The 20,945-nt window shown below is 38.5% G+C and overlaps 4 protein-coding genes across 4 annotated transcripts; all 4 read right to left on the bottom strand.

The window, feature by feature from the left end:
- Positions 1-940: 940 nt before the first annotated feature.
- On the bottom strand, positions 941-1,489 carry LOC149258340 (putative disease resistance protein At5g43730). Its single transcript, XM_089411474.1, has one exon. It carries the CDS (start codon positions 1,487-1,489, stop codon positions 941-943), a length of 549 nt encoding a protein of 182 aa, XP_089267600.1.
- Positions 1,490-3,488: 1,999 nt separating this feature from the next.
- LOC149258339 (putative disease resistance protein At5g43730) lies at positions 3,489-4,142 on the bottom strand. Its single transcript, XM_089411367.1, has one exon. It carries the CDS (start codon positions 4,140-4,142, stop codon positions 3,489-3,491), a length of 654 nt encoding a protein of 217 aa, XP_089267493.1.
- Positions 4,143-9,975: 5,833 nt separating this feature from the next.
- Positions 9,976-10,524, bottom strand: LOC149258338 (putative disease resistance protein At5g43730). Its single transcript, XM_089411273.1, has one exon. It carries the CDS (start codon positions 10,522-10,524, stop codon positions 9,976-9,978), a length of 549 nt encoding a protein of 182 aa, XP_089267399.1.
- A 1,999-nt stretch (positions 10,525-12,523) lies between these two features.
- On the bottom strand, positions 12,524-13,177 carry LOC149258337 (putative disease resistance protein At5g43730). The gene has a single exon (XM_089411156.1). It carries the CDS (start codon positions 13,175-13,177, stop codon positions 12,524-12,526), a length of 654 nt encoding a protein of 217 aa, XP_089267282.1.
- Between the last annotated feature and the right edge of the window lie 7,768 nt (positions 13,178-20,945).

Here is a 20,945-nt window from a genome sequence, read left to right as displayed (position 1 = left end):
ATGCTCCAAAGAGGTAAGCCCTGAGATACTGGGAGGTAGAAATTGCAGATCTCTACATCCCTCCAAGCTTAATTTCCTTAAAGATCTCAGCATATGGATGGCGGACGGTAATTCTTGGATGGCAGAATAGGAAAGATCAAGGATCTCCAGACTTACAAGACTGGTAAAAGATGCAGGTAAAACCTATTGATGGGTATGTGTCTTAAACCCAAATATATTAGCTGCTCCAAACACCCAAAACTCTTTGGCAATGATTTCAATGACGTTCCACTTAAAGAGAACGCCTTAAGGGATATCATACTCCTGACACCCTTGTTGGGATCTTTGTTAAATATGGATTTCCACTGAGAAGCAATGAGCATATTTGTGTAGACGATGTGATTAAGCCAAATGCGGCCCAAACACTCATTTTCATTCACAGCTGTCAAACCCTTACCCACACGGCAGTAGAAATTTTCTTCCTCCTCTGCAATTCGGATTGCCATATCACGCAGGGAGTCATGCACCCTGAAACAGAGTACTTGCCCATCAAAGTCTCTCATCATTGGCTCGATCAAACAACGATATGCTAAAATGTTGAGATAATATCTTCCCAGCTTGAATGGATCATAAGCGGGTCGATGCTCATGTTCCAATGTCTTCTTGGCAAGTAAGCCTTCCCCTATCCATACCTGAATCGCCAACTGGACATGAACGACTGCGTCTTCCAAGATGTTTGCAGCTACACATAAAAAGCACAATTGCAGGTCAGCATCCTCATAGCCGAGTGCATCATAACTCAACCTAACAGAATTGTACACACTGTCCACGTTTGGCAGCCTTTGGACAGCCCATTCCCACTGTTGTGGATGAGTACTCCCGGCCATTTCCCTGCCAACCACTTTGATAGCGAGGGGAAGCCCTCTGCACCTTTTACACACAAGCTTGGCTTTTCCCTCTTCTATGTTTGCTGGCAGATTTCCATATAAAAACATAATTGCAGGTCAGCATCCTCATAGCCGAGTGCATCATAACTCAACCTAACACAATTGTATACAGTGTCCACGTTTGGCAGCCTTTGGACAACCCATTCCCACTGTTGTGGATGAGTACTTCCGGCCATTGCCCTGCCAACCACTTTGATAGCGAGGGGAAGCCCTCTGCACCTTTTACACACAAGATTGGCTATTCCCTCTTCTATGTTTGCTGGCAGATTTCCATTATTATATGGAAAAGTGTGACAAGCAAACAACATCCAACTCTCATCTTCCGACAAATCCTCCATTGTTATTGTGTATTTATCTGCGACACCTGTTTTTAAGAGTGCAACGCGATCCCTGGAACTGACAATGACTTTGGAGGTGGAGTGGTTCCTTACAGGGCACAGTACACCTAATTCCTCTAACAATTCTGCAACATTCCATCCCCATACATCATCTAAGAAGAGAATAAGCCCGGTGCTCTGGTGCACTGTCTGATTCAACCATTGCTTTACCTCTTCTTCGTTCATATTTTCGCCCAAATTTACCTTTTTTTGTGTGGCTATTTGGGTAAGGAGTGCATTTCTAAGACTTTTAAAAGAGGGACTTTGGGAAAGAGTGAGCCAAAGTAATAAACCATCCTTAGAATTACTGCGTACCTTTTGGCTATTGAAGAGCGTCTTCAAAAGAAGAGTTTTTCCGGAACTTTTCGAGAATCGAAAATGCTTTATCCTGTCCCACTATAAGGGGCTCTTCGATCAATTTCATCTTTGCAGAGCCTGTTGGAACAACAGGGCCATGGGAAGTACTTGAAGAAGAATTTCATCTTTGCAAAGCCTGTTGGAACAACAAGGCCATGGGAAGTACTTGAAGAAGAAGAGCTCATTGCACCAAAATTCACCATACAACCAACTTTCCCTTTTATCCCACAATTGGGAATATCTCTTTGTAATTTCTGCCATGTCTACCATAGACATTGCCATCACTTCTACATTAGTGTTCTCTCTAGTTCCTATATTTCTTATTGGACAACCAAAAATTCTTACTTTCTGAAGTGTCTTCAGATCCATATAACTCTCTGGTAATATATTTAATGTTGTACATGCCATTATAGTAAATATTTTAAGTGAAGCCATTGCACCTTTCTCTATTACAGGAAACTCCTTTAATGTAGGTAGCCAAGCAAGAGAAAATGTTTCCAGAAGAGGAAATGCTCCTTTGCGACCAAATTTTGTTGGAAACAAACTTATTCTAGGACATTCATTGATCTCCAATTGCCTCAAACCCTTGAGTTTATGTAGATGTGGAAGTTCTTCCAAGAAATGACAACCAGCAAATTTAAGATAGCCCAAATATTGAAAGTCATAAAAATTATAATCCATTTTAACCAAGTGAAAGTATTCTAATAATACCAGTCTTCTCAATTTTGACATGTTTCTTATATCGTTGGGTAGAATTTCCAGCTTTATGAGTGACAATGTGAGGGATTTCATTTGAGTCATCTTTCCCAGTGTGCCATCACTAATAATTTCCTCATTATTTAGTAGTTGTAATGTTTTAAGTTGTGTTAAACTTGCCATTTTGTTGATAGAAGATGTTTTTTTTCCATCTGGTATCCTTATCTTTCTTCCAAAAAAGCCTTGCAACCATAAGTTTCCAAATGCTCCAAAGAGGTAAGCCCTGAGATACAGGGAGGTAGAAATTGCAGATCTCTACATCCCTCCAAGATTAATTTCCTTAAAGATCACAGCATATGGATGGCGGACGGTAATTCTTGGATGGCAGAATAGGAAAGATCAAGGATCTCCAGATTTACAAGACTGGTAAAAGATGCAGGTAACGTATCGATGGGCATGTGTCTTAAACCCAAATATATTAGCTGCTCCAAACACCCAATACTCTTTGGCAATGATTTCAATGACGTCCCACTTAAAGAGAACACCTTAAGGGAGATCATACTCCTGATCACCCTTGTTGGGATCTTTGTTAAATATGGATTTCCACTGAGAAGCAATGAGCGTATCTGTGTAGACAATGTGATTAGGGGAAAGAAGTCAATCTGTTCTCACTCAAAAAAATCTGAATGCGGCCCAAACACTCATTTTCATTCACAGCTGTCAAACCATTACCCACACGGCAGTAGAAATTTTCTTCCTCCTCTGCAATTCGGATTGCCATATCACGCAGGGAGTCATGCACCCTGAAACAGAGTACTTTCCCATCAAAGTCTCTCATCATTGGCTCGATCAAACAACGATCTGCTAAAATGTTGAGATAATATCTTCCCAGCTCGAATGGATCATAAGCGGGTCGATGCTCATGTTCCAACGTCTTCTTGGCAATTAAGCCTTCCCCTATCCATACCTAAATCGCCAACTGGACATGAATGACTGCGTCTTCCAAGATGTTTGAAGCTACACATAAAAAGCACAATTGCAGGTCAGCATCCTCATAGTCGAGTGCATCATAACTTAACCTAACAGAATTGTACACATTGTCCACGTTTGGCAGCCTTTGGACAGCCCATTCTCACTGTTGTGGATGAGTACTCCCGGCCATTGCCCTGCCAACCACTTTGATAGCGAGGGGAAGCCCTCTGCACCTTTTACACACAAGCTTGGCTTTTCCCTCTTCTATGTTTGCTGGAAGATTTCCATATAAATAGCACAATTGCAGGTCAGTATCCTCATAGCCGAGTGCATCATAACTCAACCTAACACAATTGTACACACTGTCCACGTTTGGCAGCCTTTGGACAGCCCATTCCCACTGTCGTGGATGAGTACTCCCGGCCATTGCCCTGCCAACCACTTTGATAGCGAGGGGAAGCCCTCTGCACCTTTTACACACAAGCTTGGCTTTTCCCTCTTCTATGTTTGCTGGCAGATTTCCATTATTATATGGAAAAGTGTGACAAGCAAACAACTTCCAACTCTCATCTTCCGACAAGTCCTCCATTGTTATTGTGTATTTATCTGCGACACCTGTTTTTAAGAGTGCAGCGCGAACCCTGGAACTGACAATGACTTTGGAGGTGGAGTGGTTCCTTACAGGGCACAGTACACCTAATTCCTCTAACAATTCTGCAGCATTGCATCCCCATACATCATCTAAGAACAAAATAAGCCCGGTGCTCTGGTGCACTGTCTGATTCAACCATCGCTTTACCTCTTCTTCGTTCATATTTTCGCCCAAATTTACATTTTTTGTGTGGCTATTTGGGTACGGAGTGCATTTATAAGACTTGTAAAAGAGGGACTTTGGGAAAGAGTGAGCCAAAGTAATAAACCATCCTTAGAATTACTGCGTACCTTTTGGCTATTGAAGAGCGTCTTCAAAAGAAGAGTTTTTCCGGATCCACCCTTGTCAACAACACCAGCTTTTCGAGAATCGAAAATGCTTTATCCTGTCCCACTATAAGGGGCTCTTCGATCAATTTCATCTTTGCAGAGCCTGTTGGAACAACAGGGCCATGGGAAGTACTTGAAGAAGAAGAGCTCATTACACCAAAATTCACCATACAACCAACTTTCCCTTTTATCTCACAATTGGGAATATCTCTTTGTAATTTCTTCCATGTCTACCATAGACATTGCCATCACTTCTACATTAGTGTTCTCTCTAGTTCCTATATTTCTTATTGGACAACCAAAAATTCTTACTTTCTGAAGTGTCTTCAGATCCATATAACTCTCTGGTAATATATTTAATGTTGTACGTGCCATTATATTAAATATTTTAAGTGGAGCCATTGCACCTTTCTCTATTACAGGCAACTCCTTTAATGTAGGTAGCCAAGCAAGAGAAAATGTTTCCAGAAGAGGAAATGCTCCTTTGTGACCAAATTCTGTTGGAAACAAACTTACTCTAGGACATTCAATGATCTCCAATTGCCTCAAACCCTTGAGTTTATGTAGATCCAACATGCCAGGGTTGATTAAATTTCGAAAGTCAATTAAATAGTCAAAAGTTTTAAAGCTGTTGACTAGATTTGTAGAGTAAGTGAAATAGTCAAAAGGCGCTTTAAGTGACTGCCAGAATCAAAGGTTGTTTCCGAATGAGCACGAGCTAGCAGAGCCGCCCGTGATATTTCCGGAGGCGTTTATCGAGGCGGAGGAATTGCCTGGACCGCCAAAAGTGGTCGGAATCCGGGCAAAAAAATTTCAAAAAATTTCATAAATCCTTCACTTTGAAGATATCCCCGTTGGAATCTCCCTGAAACATAACATATGGTAAAAAAAACATCAATAAAGAAACAAAATTGCATAAACTTTTGACTTCTTTCTTCTATGCTATTGTTTCTCATCATTGCCTTACGGCGTTTTCTTTGCAACATGTGGTGCAAATGCTAGTTATCTGTACTAGCAGGAATATTTTCTGCAACATGACCGGTTCCTCAAGCAAAGAGGCACAGTATTAAAGACTAGAAAATTAAAATTGATTTTTTTGATTTTTTTTTTTTAAATTTGAGTATTTTAGGTTTTTGAGGATGCTGCATTTTTAATATTATTTTTTTCAAAAATTTCTCACCCACTCACTCTAGAATTTAACCATCACAAAGCCAAAATTCCCTTTCTAAAACCCTAAATACCCAAAATTGTTATGTAGGTAAACAAAGCCAAATTCCCTTTCTAAAACCCTAAACAACTTTCAGAAACCATTGTCCACAAACAAAGGGTTATAACTTTTTCAGAGAAAAAGTTATAACCCTTTCTTTACCTAAATCCAACTTAACAACCGAAAAAATTCGCGATGAATTCATAAATCGGAGAAATCATGGAGGAATTCACTTCTGAACATTGTCTAAACTTAAACTGTAGTTTCACCTACTAAAAATCCAATTATAGAGTAATTTGATTTCTAAATTGACCTAAATCAGTAATTTCGTTTCTGAATCACTCAAATCGTGATTTGAACTTTCTTTTCCTCTCCACTTTTTTCTTTGAAATAGAGTTCGATGACCAGAGTATATACCGTTATGGACTCTGTAAATTGAAAGACTCTTCATCGCTCTCGTCTAATCTGAAATGGTATATAAACTTATCAGTAACCCTAACCCTAATTTATTACTATTTGTTACAGAAATAGGGCTCTATGAATTAATCTTCTTATTGGTGGTCTTCGTCTCGTTTCCGGGCGTCGCGTACTTTACCAGATCCTCCTGGTGAATGGCAAGAGGCCTCCTGGTGAAATTGTCATAAAAATCTAAAGAATTATGAACTATTTATCAAGCTCATTTCTATAATGTCAATTATTTTTGTCTAAAATTTGATAATAAATAAAGATAATGGCCAAAACATAAATCATAAATCATATAATGGTATTAAGCTTTCTGAATAAGCAGAAGATGGGCGTTTACTTTGTTACTTGAAATCCCAACTTAAAAATACAGAACTTGCCTTATCTGTTCCACAGCTCAACACAACTCTGTATATTGAATTGACATGCCAATGTACTAAATTTGAATTTTATAACTCATGGAAACATCGATTATAATGCATCCAAAAACATATTCAAATTTCCACCTCCCCTGGTTAAAAGCTATTAATCTAAGAGTTTTTTGTTCTTTAATTGAGATCCATTTTCTCCTTATCATGACATTTATTTTATCGCCCAGTTTTCGTATATGGCATAAAACTGATGAACAAAGAAAATTTAATTTCACAGAGTCGGATCCTAGTGATTACAATGCCAACGATGGCCTATGCTGCTTCCCTGGCTGGAATCGTACTGATGTACATTTGGTATGCTCCAAAAGCATCATGCGTCCTGAACATATTTTTCATCACATGGACACTACTTCTTCTTCAAGTAATGACTAGCATCTCCCTACATTCAAAAGTAAGTTCCAATGACATAATTCACATGTAGTTATTAGTAAGTTGGTGATTCCTCATCACAAGTTGCCAATCAATTATATTCAGGAAAGTGACTGAAATCTAAATATTTGTTATATTATTACATTGCAAATAAACGTTTATTTTTTGCAAGGGAGTGTCGTTTTAAAAGTTGTTGAGATGGAAACTAATCACTGACTGTAGGCATCAAACTTATGTTGAATATGCAGGCAACAGTATATTCTACAAAGAATTCTGATGTATGTGTTTCCTTTCTCAGCAAGGTCCACAGGGATGTGTGATTTCATCTATGAGGACATTAGTGAATGTGTTTTTCGTTGATGCATCCAATTGGGCGTGGACGGTATAGTTTTCTATGAGAAGCCTCTGCTACAATCTGAAGTATAGCATATTTCAAATTCAAATAGTCATCCAAAGTATTGTAAATTTGATGAGAGATTCTTGCATAAGCTTTCACTTAAAAAGGCTTGGATGTCTGCACTGAAACTGTGTGAGTGTTGTTTTTTTGGGGCGGGGGTAAGGAGGGGGATTATATGCACCATGATTGTATAGCACTGAAAATTTAGTCTCGTTCAATTATCCTTTCACAATGAGAAAAGCTAGGAACCATTGTGAGTCCATATTTGGAAATTTTGGTACTCTGTTCCATATTTGCTTAATTTTTTGTACTCTGTGCCTACCGGATTGTGCTCTAGCCCAAGTAGTAAAGTGATTGGTCTTCTATTAAGTTAGATGATGCTGAGTGTAAATTCTGAGTGACTTTTACTGTAGATGTGCCCCTCACAGCCTTGTATCTTAGGTAAAAATAATCTATAAAAATCATTCTCCAAACTAAAAACAAATAAAATATATACCTCTATATAATCGTGGTACTCTGTAATCCTTATAGGCAATATAAGGCAACCGAAGTGGGGGCATCTGAAAGAGTTGCACAAAGAGATAAAACTATGTGAAGCTGCTCTACTCTATGGAGACGTGAATACCATTTCACTGGGCCAAGGCCTTGAGGTTGGTCATTCAATTGAATATTTTTCTATAACAAGATTAATACATTATGACATTGCAAATAAACATTTATTTCTTGCAAGGGAGTGTCATTTTAAAAGCTGTTGAGATGGACCCCTCTGTTTTTTTTTCTTTTTCCCTAGATTCACTCTTTTTCTCCGCTATTTCTCATCCTTTTTCATAGCCATGTACAAGTGAATTTCTGTCTTCTTGTTTTTTTTAAAGTTAGAGATTAAGAAATTGAAATTGTTTTTTTTAAAGTTCGAGATATAAAAAAAAAAAAAAATTGAAATTGTCATAAAAATCTAAAGAATTATGAACTATTTATCAAGCTCATTTCTATAATGTCAAACATTTTTGTCTAAAATTTGATAATAAATAAAGATAATGGCCAAAACATAGATCATAAATCATATAATGGTATTAAGCTTTCTGAATAAGAAGAGCTCATTGCACCAAAATTCACCATACAACCAACTTTCCCTTTTATCCCACAGTTGGGAATACCTCTTTGTAATTTCTTCCATGTCTACCATAGACATTGCCATCACTTCTACATTAGTGTTCTCTCTAGTTCCTATATTTCTTATTGGACAACCAAAAATTCTTACTTTCTGAAGTGTCTTCAGATCCATATAACTCTCTGGTAATATATTTAATGTTGTACATGCCATTATAGTAAATATTTTAAGTGAAGCCATTGCACCTTTCTCTATTACAGGAAACTCCTTTAATGTAGGTAGCCAAGCAAGAGAAAATGTTTCTAGAAAGGAAATGCTCCTTTGTGACCAAATTTTGTTGGAAACTTACTTACTCTAGGACATTCAATGATCTCCAATTGCCTCAAACCCTTGAGTTTATGTAGATGTGGAAGTTCTTCCAAGAAATGACAACCAACAAATTTAAGATAGCCCAAATATTGAAAGTCATAAAAATTATAATCCATTTTAACCAAGTGAAAGTATTCTAATAATACTAGTCTTCTCAATTTTGACATGTTTCTTATATCGTTGGGTAGAATTTCCAGCTTCAATGTGAGGGAGTTCATTTGAGTCATCTTTCCCAGTGTGCCCTCACTAATAATTTCCCCATTTTTTGTAGTTGTAATGTTGTAAGTTGTGTTAAACTTGCCAAATTGTTGATAGAAGCTGTTTCTTTTCCATCTGGTATCCTTATCTTTCTTCCAAAGAACCTTGCAACCGTAAGTTTCCAAATGCTCCAAAGAGGTAAGCCCTGAGATACTGGGAGGTAGAAATTGCAGATCTCTACATCCCTCCAAGCTTAATTTCCTTAAAGATCTCAGCATATGGATGGCGGACGGTAATTCTTGGATGGCAGAATAGGAAAGATCAAGGATCTCCAGACTTACAAGACTGGTAAAAGATGCAGGTAAAACCTATTGATGGGTATGTGTCTTAAACCCAAATATATTAGCTGCTCCAAACACCCAAAACTCTTTGGCAATGATTTCAATGACGTTCCACTTAAAGAGAACGCCTTAAGGGATATCATACTCCTGACACCCTTGTTGGGATCTTTGTTAAATATGGATTTCCACTGAGAAGCAATGAGCATATTTGTGTAGACGATGTGATTAAGCCAAATGCGGCCCAAACACTCATTTTCATTCACAGCTGTCAAACCCTTACCCACACGGCAGTAGAAATTTTCTTCCTCCTCTGCAATTCGGATTGCCATATCACGCAGGGAGTCATGCACCCTGAAACAGAGTACTTGCCCATCAAAGTCTCTCATCATTGGCTCGATCAAACAACGATATGCTAAAATGTTGAGATAATATCTTCCCAGCTTGAATGGATCATAAGCGGGTCGATGCTCATGTTCCAATGTCTTCTTGGCAAGTAAGCCTTCCCCTATCCATACCTGAATCGCCAACTGGACATGAACGACTGCGTCTTCCAAGATGTTTGCAGCTACACATAAAAAGCACAATTGCAGGTCAGCATCCTCATAGCCGAGTGCATCATAACTCAACCTAACAGAATTGTACACACTGTCCACGTTTGGCAGCCTTTGGACAGCCCATTCCCACTGTTGTGGATGAGTACTCCCGGCCATTTCCCTGCCAACCACTTTGATAGCGAGGGGAAGCCCTCTGCACCTTTTACACACAAGCTTGGCTTTTCCCTCTTCTATGTTTGCTGGCAGATTTCCATATAAAAACATAATTGCAGGTCAGCATCCTCATAGCCGAGTGCATCATAACTCAACCTAACACAATTGTATACAGTGTCCACGTTTGGCAACCTTTGGACAACCCATTCCCACTGTTGTGGATGAGTACTTCCGGCCATTGCCCTGCCAACCACTTTGATAGCGAGGGGAAGCCCTCTGCACCTTTTACACACAAGATTGGATTTTCCCTCTTCTATGTTTGCTGGCAGATTTCCATTATTATATGGAAAAGTGTGACAAGCAAACAACATCCAACTCTCATCTTCCGACAAATCCTCCATTGTTATTGTGTATTTATCTGCGACACCTGTTTTTAAGAGTGCAACGCGATCCCTGGAACTGACAATGACTTTGGAGGTGGAGTGGTTCCTTACAGGGCACAGTACACCTAATTCCTCTAACAATTCTGCAACATTCCATCCCCATACATCATCTAAGAAGAGAATAAGCCCGGTGCTCTGGTGCACTGTCTGATTCAACCATTGCTTTACCTCTTCTTCGTTCATATTTTCGCCCAAATTTACCTTTTTTTGTGTGGCTATTTGGGTAAGGAGTGCATTTCTAAGACTTTTAAAAGAGGGACTTTGGGAAAGAGTGAGCCAAAGTAATAAACCATCCTTAGAATTACTGCGTACCTTTTGGCTATTGAAGAGCGTCTTCAAAAGAAGAGTTTTTCCGGAACTTTTCGAGAATCGAAAATGCTTTATCCTGTCCCACTATAAGGGGCTCTTCGATCAATTTCATCTTTGCAGAGCCTGTTGGAACAACAGGGCCATGGGAAGTACTTGAAGAAGAATTTCATCTTTGCAAAGCCTGTTGGAACAACAAGGCCATGGGAAGTACTTGAAGAAGAAGAGCTCATTGCACCAAAATTCACCATACAACCAACTTTCCCTTTTATCCCACAATTGGGAATATCTCTTTGTAATTTCTGCCATGTCTACCATAGACATTGCCATCACTTCTACATTAGTGTTCTCTCTAGTTCCTATATTTCTTATTGGACAACCAAAAATTCTTACTTTCTGAAGTGTCTTCAGATCCATATAACTCTCTGGTAATATATTTAATGTTGTACATGCCATTATAGTAAATATTTTAAGTGAAGCCATTGCACCTTTCTCTATTACAGGAAACTCCTTTAATGTAGGTAGCCAAGCAAGAGAAAATGTTTCCAGAAGAGGAAATGCTCCTTTGCGACCAAATTTTGTTGGAAACAAACTTATTCTAGGACATTCATTGATCTCCAATTGCCTCAAACCCTTGAGTTTATGTAGATGTGGAAGTTCTTCCAAGAAATGACAACCAGCAAATTTAAAATAGCCCAAATATTGAAAGTCATAAAAATTATAATCCATTTTAACCAAGTGAAAGTATTCTAATAATACCAGTCTTCTCAATTTTGACATGTTTCTTATATCGTTGGGTAGAATTTCCAGCTTTATGAGTGACAATGTGAGGGATTTCATTTGAGTCATCTTTCCCAGTGTGCCATCACTAATAATTTCCTCATTATTTTGTAGTTGTAATGTTTTAAGTTGTGTTAAACTTGCCAATTTGTTGATAGAAGATGTTTTTTTTCCATCTGGTATCCTTATCTTTCTTCCAAAAAAGCCTTGCAACCATAAGTTTCCAAATGCTCCAAAGAGGTAAGCCCTGAGATACAGGGAGGTAGAAATTGCAGATCTCTACATCCCTCCAAGATTAATTTCCTTAAAGATCACAGCATATGGATGGCGGACGGTAATTCTTGGATGGCAGAATAGGAAAGATCAAGGATCTCCAGATTTACAAGACTGGTAAAAGATGCAGGTAACGTATCGATGGGCATGTGTCTTAAACCCAAATATATTAGCTGCTCCAAACACCCAATACTCTTTGGCAATGATTTCAATGACGTCCCACTTAAAGAGAACGCCTTAAGGGAGATCATACTCCTGATCACCCTTGTTGGGATCTTTGTTAAATATGGATTTCCACTGAGAAGCAATGAGCATATCTGTGTAGACAATGTGATTAGGGGAAAGAAGTCAATCTGTTCTCACTCAAAAAAATCTGAATGCGGCCCAAACACTCATTTTCATTCACAGCTGTCAAACCATTACCCACACGGCAGTAGAAATTTTCTTCCTCCTCTGCAATTCGGATTGCCATATCACGTAGGGAGTCATGCACCCTGAAACAGAGTACTTTCCCATCAAAGTCTCTCATCATTGGCTCGATCAAACAACGATCTGCTAAAATGTTGAGATAATATCTTCCCAGCTCGAATGGATCATAAGCGGGTCGATGCTCATGTTCCAACGTCTTCTTGGCAATTAAGCCTTCCCCTATCCATACCTAAATCGCCAACTGGACATGAATGACTGTGTCTTCCAAGATGTTTGAAGCTACACATAAAAAGCACAATTGCAGGTCAGCATCCTCATAGTCGAGTGCATCATAACTTAACCTAACAGAATTGTACACATTGTCCACGTTTGGCAGCCTTTGGACAGCCCATTCTCACTGTTGTGGATGAGTACTCCCGGCCATTGCCCTGCCAACCACTTTGATAGCGAGGGGAAGCCCTCTGCACCTTTTACACACAAGCTTGGCTTTTCCCTCTTCTATGTTTGCTGGAAGATTTCCATATAAATAGCACAATTGCAGGTCAGTATCCTCATAGCCGAGTGCATCATAACTCAACCTAACACAATTGTACACACTGTCCACGTTTGGCAGCCTTTGGACAGCCCATTCCCACTGTCGTGGATGAGTACTCCCGGCCATTGCCCTGCCAACCACTTTGATAGCGAGGGGAAGCCCTCTGCACCTTTTACACACAAGCTTGGCTTTTCCCTCTTCTATGTTTGCTGGCAGATTTCCATTATTATATGGAAAAGTGTGACAAGCAAACAACTTCCAACTCTCATCTTCCGACAAGTCCTCCATTGTTATTGTGTATTTATCTGCGACACCTGTTTTTAAGAGTGCAGCGCGAACCCTGGAACTGACAATGACTTTGGAGGTGGAGTGGTTCCTTACAGGGCACAGTACACCTAATTCCTCTAACAATTCTGCAGCATTGCATCCCCATACATCATCTAAGAACAAAATAAGCCCGGTGCTCTGGTGCACTGTCTGATTCAACCATCGCTTTACCTCTTCTTCGTTCATATTTTCGCCCAAATTTACATTTTTTGTGTGGCTATTTGGGTACGGAGTGCATTTATAAGACTTGTAAAAGAGGGACTTTGGGAAAGAGTGAGCCAAAGTAATAAACCATCCTTAGAATTACTGCGTACCTTTTGGCTATTGAAGAGCGTCTTCAAAAGAAGAGTTTTTCCGGATCCACCCTTGTCAACAACACCAGCTTTTCGAGAATCGAAAATGCTTTATCCTGTCCCACTATAAGGGGCTCTTCGATCAATTTCATCTTTGCAGAGCCTGTTGGAACAACAGGGCCATGGGAAGTACTTGAAGAAGAAGAGCTCATTACACCAAAATTCACCATACAACCAACTTTCCCTTTTATCTCACAATTGGGAATATCTCTTTGTAATTTCTTCCATGTCTACCATAGACATTGCCATCACTTCTACATTAGTGTTCTCTCTAGTTCCTATATTTCTTATTGGACAACCAAAAATTCTTACTTTCTGAAGTGTCTTCAGATCCATATAACTCTCTGGTAATATATTTAATGTTGTACGTGCCATTATATTAAATATTTTAAGTGGAGCCATTGCACCTTTCTCTATTACAGGCAACTCCTTTAATGTAGGTAGCCAAGCAAGAGAAAATGTTTCCAGAAGAGGAAATGCTCCTTTGTGACCAAATTCTGTTGGAAACAAACTTACTCTAGGACATTCAATGATCTCCAATTGCCTCAAACCCTTGAGTTTATGTAGATCCAACATGCCAGGGTTGATTAAATTTCGAAAGTCAATTAAATAGTCAAAAGTTTTAAAGCTGTTGACTAGATTTGTAGAGTAAGTGAAATAGTCAAAAGGCGCTTTAAGTGACTGCCAGAATCAAAGGTTGTTTCCGAATGAGCACGAGCTAGCAGAGCCGCCCGTGATATTTCCGGAGGCGTTTATCGAGGCGGAGGAATTGCCTGGACCGCCAAAAGTGGTCGGAATCCGGCAAAAAAATTTCAAAAAATTTCATAAATCCTTCACTTTGAAGATATCCCCGTTGGAATCTCCCTGAAACATAACATATGATAAAAAAAACATCAATAAAGAAACAAAATTGCATAAACTTTTGACTTCTTTCTTCTATGCTATTGTTTCTCATCATTGCCTTACGGCGTTTTCTTTGCAACATGTGGTGCAAATGCTAGTTATCTGTACTAGCAGGAATATTTTCTGCAACATGACCGGTTCCTCAAGCAAAGAGGCACAGTATTAAAGACTAGAAAATTAAAATTGATTTTTTTGATTTTTTTTTTTAAATTTGAGTATTTTAGGTTTTTGAGGATGCTGCATTTTTAATATTATTTTTTTCAAAAATTTCTCACCCACTCACTCTAGAATTTAACCATCACAAAGCCAAAATTCCCTTTCTAAAACCCTAAATACCCAAAATTGTTATGTAGGTAAACAAAGCCAAATTCCCTTTCTAAAACCCTAAACAACTTTCAGAAACCATTGTCCACAAACAAAGGGTTATAACTTTTTCAGAGAAAAAGTTATAACCCTTTCTTTACCTAAATCCAACTTAACAACCGAAAAAATTCGCGATGAATTCATAAATCGGAGAAATCATGGAGGAATTCACTTCTGAACATTGTCTAAACTTAAACTGTAGTTTCACCTACTAAAAATCCAATTATAGAGTAATTTGATTTCTAAATTGACCTAAATCAGTAATTTCGTTTCTGAATCACTCAAATCGTGATTTGAACTTTCTTTTCCTCTCCACTTTTTTCTTTGAAATAGAGTTCGATGACCAGAGTATATACCGTTATGGACTCTGTAAATTGAAAGACTCTTCATCGCTCTCGTCTAATCTGAAATGGTATATAAACTTATCAGTAACCCTAACCCTAATTTATTACTATTTGTTACAGAAATAGGGCTCTATGAATTAATCTTCTTATTGGTGGGCTTCGTCTCGTTTCCGGGCGTCGCGTACTTTACCAGATCCTCCTGGTGAATGGCAAGAGGCCTCCATAGCTGTATTGTCCATGGCCTTCTTCTGACTTGTTCTTTTGTCTGGGATTCGCCCATACGGTTGCTTATCCAAAAAAAACAACGGTGGTTCTGCACCAGAAATTACGGATAATTTCGGCATCCAGGGAAGGAACCAAAAAATTGGCCCTTGTGCTGATCAATCCGTTAAGGGTGCTGATCTATCCATATAGGAGCCATACTTATTCCGATGCGGGGATGGGGCAGACAAGGTTGAGATCAATTTCTCAAATTTAAAATTTCAAATATGCAGATGAGTTGAAATGTTTTCAAAATCTCTGAATTAAAGCTTCTGTCATTCATATCCTTTACACAATTAGTCCCTTAAAATTACATTACAATAATTTGATTTTTTTTAACCACCCAATGTAAATCAAAATGCTCAGTTAAAATAAATTTAACTTAATATATTTATTATATTTATTTAATTAAAATCACAATAATAATATTATAATAATTCATAAAATGTGAAATACTTAATATAAACTATTTTGTTAAAATCTTTTTTATCTAAATGTCATTTATTCTAAACCTTGTAAATCTATTTTTTTAAGAAAACTTAATGAGGGATTTTTGGAGCTCTGCGACCCTAATGACCTTGCGGTCATGAGGTAGGCGGCGCGGAACGCCTCGAAAACAAGTGGACAAGCACGGAAAGAAGAAGACATGGGGCTCAGAAATGGCAGAGGGGACTAGGAGGGGAGAGATCCCCTCCTATAGAGACGCAACAGCGGGAAAAGGAACAAGCAATAGCAAAGCAGAGGATGAACAAAGGACACTAGGACCAGTCCTAGGAGCACGATGGCAAGCAGGGCGTAAAGGTAAATGTTTGTCATGCGCAATGAAAAAACCGAGGTTTGTTATTCCAATGAACAAACTTGAAAGGTACAGAAGTTACATGAAATACCATGCAATGATATGCAAGTTCATTAGCATCTGGCCGTCAGAGAAAGAACTGACAAGATGGATCCAGCGAAAACGGCAACGACGTGGCCACATCGAACTGAAGCTAGGGACACGAGGATTCTTTACGGTAATCTTCTCAAACCTGCAAGACAAAGAAAAAGTTTTTGAAAATGGCCCATATTTCCATAACAATGCAAGTTTATTTATGAGGTATTGGGAGGAATGCTATAATCCAGATAAGGAGAAATTCCTAACAGCACCTGTATGGGTCAGATTGTTTGGACTACCTATGGATTTTTGGGACCCAGAAATACTGGAAGGAATAGGGAACACCATAGGTAGCTTTGTAAAGATAGCGGAATCAACTAAAAGAGGAAGATATACCTCGTATGCAAGAATATGTGTTTATATGAACATTGCAAAACCTATACCAAGCGCAGTAGAACTAGAATATCATGAAGAGGTCTGGTAGCAGGCTTTGGATTACGAACACATACCTTTTAGATGCAGAAAATGTCATGAATATGGACACCTCTTCAAGGAATGCCCCTTAAATGCAGAAGAAGAGGAAAGAAAGACTAAGCAACAACGGAAAACCATAGAAGACAATGAGGGGTTTCAAGAAATCAAAACTAAGAAACGACCTACCAAGAAAACCCCTAAGGAAGGTAGAAAAGAATAGCCAACCAGATCAAAAGAGACAAACAGGTTCGAAATACTGCAGACAGAAGAAGAAAACAAAGAAACACAAGGTATGGACTACTAAGAGGAACCAGAACAGGGAGGTAGAACAAATCAGGATCGCCAATAGCAACAAGCGGAAAGCTAAAGGAGAAACAGATAAAAAGGGGAGAAAACAAAAGGAGGAAAACCAAGAGAATGAAGTTATGGAAATAGACATAAATAAAGGGGAAGACCCAATAACAAAAGAGGAAATTCTGAGGAAACGACTGGATAAGTGGCGAAACCTGAATGAGACGTTTATCCCAGAAGAGGATAAAAAATTATACAAGGAAATATTCTAAAAATACAAAGAAAAACGGGAGCAAGGAACTACAGGGATGAATGAGCAATTAGGAATACAACATGACAATAGCCGGGAACAACAAAGCAAAGGGAAAGGGGGGGGGGAACGACGGGGACGAGGAAGAAAGAACCTATAGGAATCAATTCAAGTAATGGGAGAAATGTTAGTCAATACAGGAAGAGTAGTGTTGCTCTCAGCGGTCTTCCAACAAACTACCCAACATTCCCAATGATTATCACATCATGGAATATAAGAGGGCTTAACAGCGAGGGTAAGCAAAGGTACCTGGCAGAAAGGATCAAGAAAGAAAAACCCCAAATTATGCTGCTTCAAGAAACAAAAATAACAGGGGGGAAATGGAGGAAATTCTAAAAAAAATCAAGCCCACTTATGAAAGCATGACATTGGATTCAAAAGGGAGTGCAGGGGGTATTGCAATCTTGTGGAATCCAGCAGAAGTCATGGTTGACTTATGGATAGGAATGAAGAGGATTCTCTCAGGGAGATTCAGAATGATATGACATAAAGAATGGTTCCTAGTATCAACGGTGTATGGGCCTCACATACCGATGGAAAGAGAGGCCTTCCTAACATAGTTGCATCAACTGGGTAACCTGCACACAGAAAAATTGTGGGTGATAGCAGGAGATTTTAATATGATCACCACCACAACGGAAAATAAAGGTGGACTACAACGGGAGGATGCAGATATGGAGAGATTTAGGGACACCCAGACAGCCCTACAATTGATTGATATAAACACTATCAATGGAAAATATACCTTGAATAATAGAAGAGGAGGTAGCAGGCAGATAGCCTCCAGATTGGATAGGTTCTTAGCAACAGAACACTTTCTTGGGAAAGATATATTCTATGAAAAACTATCCTACCATGCCAAGGATCAGACCACTGGTCAATAAAACTTGAAATTGCTATGAACAATCAAAACCAGCACAAACCATTCAGGTTTCAAACCTTCTGGCTAAGAGACCTGTTGGTATTATTTTATTGCCATCCTTTTCTTCTAAAAATCCATCATTCATCTATCATTTTCTCCCATAAACCCCTCATAGTCCATTGAAATTGATCAATTAAGCATTATAATTGTTATTTTACATTAAATTTAATTTGTGGATTTTTATGTTAAAAATTAGAAATTTTCAACAAAATTATGGGATGTCATGACTTCCTGTAATTGGTTTATGTTGTGACACGTGGCATGGCAGGAAAATCAAAACAGAGGATAGGGACGTGATCATGGATGTACATACATGGTGAAAGATCTATTCAGCATCGCATCTGCAGCTCCTGGATACATGGTCAATGCTAGTCAAACCCAGCCTTTTTGGTCATAAAAGCAGCAAGAAGCCAAAGTTACCTAAACTGATTTCGTTTTGTTTTAGAAATCAGTTAAGATTAGAAAAAAACAAAAATATGTTTTAGAAATTAGTTAAGATTAGAAAAAAACAAAAATCTCCTTTTTGACTGTAAAAGCAGAAACATCTGCGTGATAATGTATGTACATTCGATTGTAAACCTTAAGGAATGTTAGTGAACGAAGGATAATAGACATTGAGCAGACTTAAGACTGCGTATTGTATTGTTACCAGAACTCTGTTCTTGCATGTAATTGATTTCCAGACTTTAATCACAGGCATCGTTTCATCATTCTAGTGTTTTATGTGTTAACGGTTTCATCATCTGAAGTTTTCTAAGTGTACCATCAATGCGTGGACGGGCCCTACATGGGGACTGGTATACTTTCATTTCATTTTCATAGCATTTAGACTTCAGATCTGAATAGCGTTTGATGCCATTTCTTTGCTTGTGAATTAATTAATTCGATTAGAAGTTCTTGCGAGTGTTATTGTATGATTCATGGTGATAGCTTGAAACTTCAATTGCTAAACTATTGAACAAGATCTTGTAAAAGATTCAATTGAGCACTGAATTTCGAAGTATCTCTATGGACTCTGTTTTCATGCATTTGAGTTTTAGTATGCTTAAAAGAGTCTTTAGTTTTCATGAATTTGATTGTTAGGATGCTTAGTGTGTTACCGAGAAAGAGTTTTTGTGAATGATATCCTTGTAAGAGGATTGAAAACTCAGACTAGTAACACGCTGTGTTTTTAGAACAGTTAATTAAATTAGATGATCTGAGTGTTTAAAGTGTGAAAGGAAACATATTCCAATCTCTTGTAAAAGAGTGTTGTAGCCTGTCACAGTAGACACTTATCTAGGTAGATGAGATCCTTTTAGGTCTATAGATTGTAGACACGTGCCTCTAAGTTTACCTACCTTGGTTGACATTAAATTTAGTCTAATCTAGACCCCTGGATTGGTCACTACAAGACCCAACCCTCATAGAAAATATGGAAAACTGGTGGAAGAATAGTGAAGAGGAAATACAAGGTAAGAATAAGATGCACACGCTCCAATTGAGACTTAAGGAGTTAAAAAGCAAAATTAAGACTTGGAACAGAGGAGAATTTGGCAACATACAAAAAGACATAGCTCCAAATGGAAATGAAAAGGATACAACAAAAAATAATAGAAGAAGGGAGAATAGAGGAGCTCACGCAGGAAGAAGGAGGGTTGCTAACCAGATTGGAGGAAAGAAGAAAACAGGAGGAAATTCTATGGAGACAAAAGTCAAGTGTACACTGGTTAAAAGAGGGGAAAGGAACACAAAATTCTTCCACATAGCGATGCAGCAACATAGGCAGCAGAATAGAATTTTCTCCCTAAAAAACAACCAAGGTAACAGGGTAACTCAGAAAGAGGAAATGGAAAATCTCCTATTCCAGCATTTCAAAGGCATACTGATAGAGCCGCAAAGTAACAGAAAAGAGGAGATAGCAAAGATCAGTCAATACATCCCAAAAAAGGTAAACAGGGAACAAAACATGGCTCTCCTAAGGGTAATCACTGAGAAAGAGGTAGAGGACATAGTAAAGATAATGGACAAAAGCAAAGCCCCCCGCCCGGATGGATTTATAGCAGAGTTCTTTCAAGCAACATAGAGCTTTATGAAAAAAGATATAGTAAACGTAGTATAAGAATCAAGATGCAACAAAAGAATGCACCCAGCATGGAATGCAACCTTTCTTGCATTAATACCAAAGGTAGAAAAGGCTGAAGAACCTCATGGCTTCAAACCAATAGCTCTATGCAATGTAATCTATAAAATTCTAGCTACCATAATGGTAAAAATATTACAACCTCTACTTCCAGGATTGATAGAAAAAGAACAAACAGGGTTTGTGAAAGTAAGACAGATAGTGGATGGTATTTTCATCGCTCAAGAGGCGATTCATTCCTTAAAGAAGATGGGAAATAAAGGAATGATGATTAAACTTGACTTAGCAAAGCCTATGATAAACTCAACTGGCAATATCTCCAAAAAATCCTACAAGCCTATGGGTTTGATGATAGATGGATAGCATGGATAATGTCAATGATATCCACTCCAAGCATGTCAATCCTACTAAACGGAACCCCAACAGACACCTTTAAACCATACTGCGGCCTAAGACAGGGAGATCCACTTTCACCGTTCCTGTTTATTTTAGCAGCAGATGGTTTAGGTAGATTAATCAATGCAAGAGTAAGCAGAGGGGAATTCAAAGGTCTGAGATTATGGGGGGAAGAATTAACCATTACACATCAACAATTTGTGGATGATGTAATGATGTATAGTCAAGCAAATCTCAAGGAAGCAAAAAAACTAGGGGAAATCCTTACAGAATTCACAAAAGCATCAGGAATAGAGGTAAATAAGGAGAAAACCGAAATATTCTTCTTTAATACCCCAAGG

Source organism: Pinus tabuliformis, chromosome 6, assembly GCF_031772625.1.
Source record: "Pinus tabuliformis cultivar Carrire ecotype Pingquan chromosome 6, CPIR1, whole genome shotgun sequence".
Lineage (NCBI taxonomy): Eukaryota > Viridiplantae > Streptophyta > Pinopsida > Pinales > Pinaceae > Pinus > Pinus tabuliformis.
The sequence above is the reverse complement of the archived record's forward strand: the minus strand, read 5'-3'. Positions and strand labels throughout refer to the sequence as shown.

Bases quoted from the DNA above. Each gene is read 5' to 3' on its own strand.
- LOC149258340 (XM_089411474.1), bottom strand. From the start codon at position 1,489: ATGAACGAAGAAGAGGTAAAGCAATGGTTGAATCAGACAGTGCACCAG.
- LOC149258339 (XM_089411367.1), bottom strand. From the start codon at position 4,142: ATGAACGAAGAAGAGGTAAAGCGATGGTTGAATCAGACAGTGCACCAG.
- LOC149258337 (XM_089411156.1), bottom strand. From the start codon at position 13,177: ATGAACGAAGAAGAGGTAAAGCGATGGTTGAATCAGACAGTGCACCAG.
- LOC149258338 (XM_089411273.1), bottom strand. From the start codon at position 10,524: ATGAACGAAGAAGAGGTAAAGCAATGGTTGAATCAGACAGTGCACCAG.